Source organism: Olea europaea, chromosome 22, assembly GCF_002742605.1.
Source record: "Olea europaea var. sylvestris chromosome 22, O_europaea_v1, whole genome shotgun sequence".
Lineage (NCBI taxonomy): Eukaryota > Viridiplantae > Streptophyta > Magnoliopsida > Lamiales > Oleaceae > Olea > Olea europaea.
The window spans coordinates 5,536,870-5,542,439 of NC_036258.1; the positions used below are offsets into that span (position 1 = coordinate 5,536,870).

General features: G+C 31.3%; 1 protein-coding gene across 1 annotated transcript; it reads right to left on the bottom strand.

Annotated features, from left to right (window-relative positions):
• Positions 1-1,824: 1,824 nt before the first annotated feature.
• LOC111371217 (flowering-promoting factor 1-like protein 3) lies at positions 1,825-2,563 on the bottom strand. Its single transcript, XM_022993111.1, has one exon. The coding sequence runs from the start codon at positions 2,390-2,392 to the stop codon at positions 2,084-2,086; it is 309 nt and encodes a 102-aa protein (XP_022848879.1). The 5' UTR covers positions 2,393-2,563; the 3' UTR covers positions 1,825-2,083.
• Positions 2,564-5,570: the final 3,007 nt, after the last annotated feature.

Here is a 5,570-nt window from a genome sequence, read left to right on the forward strand (position 1 = left end):
CTACAACATAAAAGTAGGTGCAATGTTACTGGTAATGGTGTAAAGTAATCAATAATTGATATAAGATACTCATTTCAAGTTATATGAAACATTTAAGAGAAGGAAAATGCTGTCGGGTCAAATTGACTGTTGTCATTTTGTTGGAATACCATAAACATTAATGAACCGGAAAATTGATTTTTTTTCACAATAAATGTAAACTTTCAGCAACTCCCAACACATATTTTCAGAGAAGGAAAAATATTGTTGCCGGGTCAAATTGATTGCTATCATTTTGTTGGAATACCATAAACATTACTAAACCGGAAAAATGATTTTTTCACAAAAAATGTAAACTTTCAACAACTACTAATGCATCTTTTCAATTAACTCAAGAGTAAGGTGAACAACTCCCAACATTGCATTTTCGACCAAATCAAAAAAAGACTCATTACCTTTCTCTGCCATCTTTTTGATTTACTCAAGAATAAGGTCAACAACTCCTTATAAATGCAAACATAAAGGAGGGCAGCGTTAGCGTTAATGGTGATCAACTGAGGTGGAAATTTGGGGAAGAGAAGATCTTTTACCGCTCGTTCTAGTTCTGGAGGCAAGGAGAAGAATGAAAATAAATAACCAGCTCAAATTGATTACTTGTATTGGGCCCTTTTAATTCGGTTGGTGGGTCGGGTCCTAATTCTTCATCAGTCCTTGCAAATCTACCGATTTCAAATGTTTTCAAAATGATAGAATTTTTTATTCATTAAATCCACCTCATTCTGTCATGAATCATGTCACCCACCAATGTACAAATAGTTTTTTTTTTTTTTCAAATTAACACGTCCTTGTTTGAGCTCCATTTTGAAGAAAAATGTATTGTTGAATAATGATTTTTTTGAAGAATGTGTGGTTAAAAAATAGGAAATTTTTTCGATTTACGTGTAAAATTATTTTATTGGAGAATGTGTTGTTAAAAATGAGTTTCGAAAAAAATTAATTTTTAGAAAAATAGAGTTCAAACAAGGACATAACAAAAATATAATACTTAAATGTTTATATATATATATATTTTTTTCATTGCATATCGTGGGAAAAAAATGTGTAACGATGGTGCATTTACAGTCGCACACCTCGTTACTTTGTAACTAAATTTTTTTCAATTACTTCATTTCATAAACTATTGTGCTTAATTTTTTTTATTAAATAATCTTAGATTTTGATCTGCATAGCTAAAAATACTAGCCCCGTTGCTTCGTAACTAATTGTAGAATAATTTACTTCATAAGATTTGGAGAATAAGTTTACGATAAGCAGTATAGTTTATAATAAATACTGTAGAACAACATCAATAAACAGGATTAATTAATTCTGCACATATTTCTTAGATATCTTTTCAGATCGGATAATAATTTAATTATTGCAAAAATATATTTAGTCCCTATTTGAGGGGTATTATTTCCTCATAAAAATGGTTTTTTTGACCATTGGTGCACAATCTTTGAAGGCTGGTGATATGCAAGTAAAAAATAACGACTGTGTGGGGTTCAATAACGATTGAATTTATTTTGAAAATGGGAAAATAACCTCCCTCAAACAGGGGCTTAAGCTTATTTACAATTTGCTTGACAATAATTACTATGTAGTAATTGGAATTTTTCAATTTCTCTTAGGCAACTAGAACAATAGAAATGAAGAGGAGCGTTCCTTGTTCGTCTCCAAACCAAAACACAATAAGCAAAGTAATACCAAGAGTGATACGATCCAGCAAGATTAATCTATTTTTCATTCCGACTCCTAAAAGATATTGTAAGCAAGTATTTATACAACATATTCGCACGTATAATATAGAAAATCTCAAATTCATATCAAACAAACATTCTATGTCACATTAGAATCTTTTTCTAGGATCCTTAAAATCCCATATCCAATTACACAAACATGCATAAGCCAGAAAAATCAAACCCTAGCCATGACAAGAAACTTGCACCAAAAATCATATTTTCGGACAACCTAGTACTAATTATCACACACTTGACCAATAAAATCAAACTCACTATCAAGAACAAATTAAAGAAACACAATTCAACACACACTTAATTCATCATTACATGTCCCTAACTTCGAATTCATTGCGATTCTTAACAACAATATTATACATGTGCATGGGCTTAAATTTGTTGAAATCTTTAGGAAGAGAGATGAGATGGACTGTTGATCTCTTGTGGAACTGAAGAAGGCTAGGATCATCATAGTACCTCTCCCATCCAAGCGATGATAATTTTCTTTCGAGAATAGCATACGATGTAATAACATCGTTAGACAGGACGTGGACTAGCATTTTCCGGGCATGGCACTCACCGGGATTTTCGACTAGTCGAACAACACCATTCTTGAAAACCCAAACACCGGACATTTTTCCAATGGAGCTAAAGAAGATGAAAAATATAAAAGAGAGAATGAGAATCAAATGCAATGGGTGGTATGTGATTCAAAGATGAACTTATGAGCAAGGGCCAAGGGGTCCTGCTGAATGTGGATATATGTAGAGGATGCTGTAGAATTTACTATAGTTATTATTATTATTATTATTTCATAATTGAGGAGCATAAGAATTTATAAAAAAAAGTACTTATATTTTTCATGACTAATGACAAAAATTTGATAGGGGTTTTGTATGTATATATAAATATAAATCCTTAGGAATAAAGACTTAATGGTCCCACATGATTCGATATCCCCTGACTTTTGTCGTAATGGATTCTTAAGAACCTTCTCCTTATATCTTTAATATTAATATAATATAGTAAATTAATTACTATTATAGTAATTAATTAATAAGGATTCTAGTGCATTTTAGAAAAGAACAAACTTTATATGAAAGAGGAAACCTATCTCATTTAGATTAGTATACGAATTGGATTCAAAAGGATAAACTTTTAGTAAAGAATGCAAAGAGAAAACCTATCTCATTTAAATTAGTGTACGAATTGGATTCATCATGCAAGGTATAAACTTCGAATAAAGAACACCGTTAAAATTTAAAGAAAAATAAAAAAGAAAAAGAAAGAAAGAAGAGCAACACACACTAATTAAGAATCCTATATATTTCATGATTATATGCGTCTTTGTTAGAAATGATTTATTGAAACTATTGCTTAGCAACACTTCATATCAATAAATCTAATTATTTATCTACCAATTACTTGATGTTCCGTGTCTATATATGTGTGTGTTTGTATAGGTCAATTTGATCATCTTATTTTAATTTCTCAAACTAAATAAAAATCTACGAATTGGAATCCACATATATATTGATATAAATGGTGGTGGATAACAGTTAGGGACACCCATTTGCGAGTATGTTATTATGTATCCTACCTTTTCAATATGAAGCTTATTCCATCCCCTCGTTTATCAACCTTGACCTATGTTCCTTTTTTGAAGTCATATCTAACTATTCAGAGTCCATCTCGATTTGATACTGATATCGTGCCCCCACCCAAAGAGGGCTTTACCTATATGTCCATTATATAAGAAAGTGTATGCAAATGCAGGCTTCATGCATGGCTTGGAATATGACAAAAGCTGCAACTGTCAAAATCAAACTCATGAAAAACAAATCCAGAACTCTTTTTACCCATACAATATGGATAGGATAAGAAGATGAAGTTTTTTCTCTCAATTTTCAGGACTTTTTCTTAAATTTTAATTTCTTTTTTCTTTTGTCTCTTCAATTGATATATCGAGAGGGAAATGTCACAGTAGCCCATTCAAGAAGAGAATGGGGTTCCAGACCCTTTTTTGGAAAGTTTGTTAGTTTGTGAAAACATTAGAGCATGTGTTGATAACAAGCCTTATCCTACACAAAGTCAATTGGCTAAATTCCAATGAATTTCCATCTGCCTACAGTGCAACAAATCCAACTCAAACAATTAGGACAAACAAAAATCTTCTATGTACAGCTTTTCAAGCATGTGTTCTTTGGATTCTTATGGCTGCTTACTTCATAACAATCCCAAGAAAATTCTACAGGCTGTAGAGTGCCTTTAAGGGTGACTTTATTCTTTCGATTCCAAGAAATAATGCAGAAAATATAAATTTGGAAACTTACTACCTGAGTTTCTATTTTTAACCACTCCAACTTGTTGAAATTGACATCAATTCCTTAATTCATCCAGAGCATCCTCTTTCAAAGAAAATTTAAGAAGGCTGAATAATATTTAAAAAGATTGAGAAGAACTACATAAGAATTTACTACAAAAGTTCTATAAACAATAGAGGTGGGCAAAAGAACTAGAACCATTAGAACTAGACCCGCAGTTCAATCGATTCAATTCGATTCAGAGTACGTATATTTTCAAATGACCCTTGTTCTTAGAACCCAGGATCAGTCGATTTGGATTTCAATTTTGGTTCTAGACGTAGAGAATGGAGAATCTAGAGCCAATTCTAACCTCCTCCTCCTTCTTCTTCTTTTTATTTTTTTATTTTTGATTTTTTTTTTATAAATTTCCTCCTGGTTCAACTACCTTTTTCATTTTTCAATAAACTTAACTCATTTTGATTTTTGCTGTCTTACGGTAATGAAAAATCAACCCTCTTGACTCTTTGTCATTAATTATTTGAAAACTTCGGTCAAATCAAACCAAACCAAATCGGAGCCATTCAGTTAGGTTGCAAGGTTACAAATGGTTCCATTATTAAAAAAACAAAAAATTGATTTTCACTATGTGAAACCGAACCAAATGGAATCATACCCATCTCTAATGATTGAAGAAAAGTCATGAACTATATCAAAGACATAAATATTTCATTATATAAAAAATTAATAATCATATACAATTTCTCATTTATCTAAACCTAAAGTATTGTAGGAAAAATAATCAAATGTGCCCATATCCAAAAATTTCTACGCCCCCCCCCCAACCCCCCCCCCCAAAAAAAAAAAAAAAAAAAAAAGATTTATCCAAGGACGTTATAATTATACTATTTTCTTCTCACATACATAAGAGCAAACCAAGTCAATATATAATTGATGATTGCACTATTTTTCCAAATTTTCTTCACTTTCCAATTGTTAGACCTTTTGGCATATTTTTCTTCCAAGAAAAGATACCTATTTATTTATTTTTATTTTTGGCAATTTTCCCAACGCAAATCACTCGGAGCTAAGCAAAGAATATTTTTTAAACTTTACATCCCCTCGTCATACTCCTTGTCATTATCGCTTGAGACATTTTGCTGGCTATGATCAGTTTCATAGTCACTCTTCTCGTTAGAGTATGCCAATCGCAAGGATATCTCATCCCTTAAACTTTGGACAGCTAAATTTTTCCGATTTGTATGTTGATGTAATAGAAACTTGATTCTTGAACTCTTTCTGGCTTATTGCTTCTTTGACTTCAAATAAAGGAGTTCTTATATATATATAGACACGTGGTGATTAAAATTTATTTGTCCATTAATTACTCTTCTTGCCTCGTAATTAATCAATTTGACTTAACAAGACTTGGTTAGAGTTAGAATTTCCCATTTTAGCAATGAATATATAATTTGGATCAAAAGAGGACATTTTATGAAAGGGATTAGTC

Excerpts from the sequence above, each read along its gene's own strand:
- LOC111371217 (XM_022993111.1), bottom strand. The coding sequence starts at position 2,392 with ATGTCCGGTGTTTGGGTTTTCAAGAATGGTGTTGTTCGACTAGTCGAA.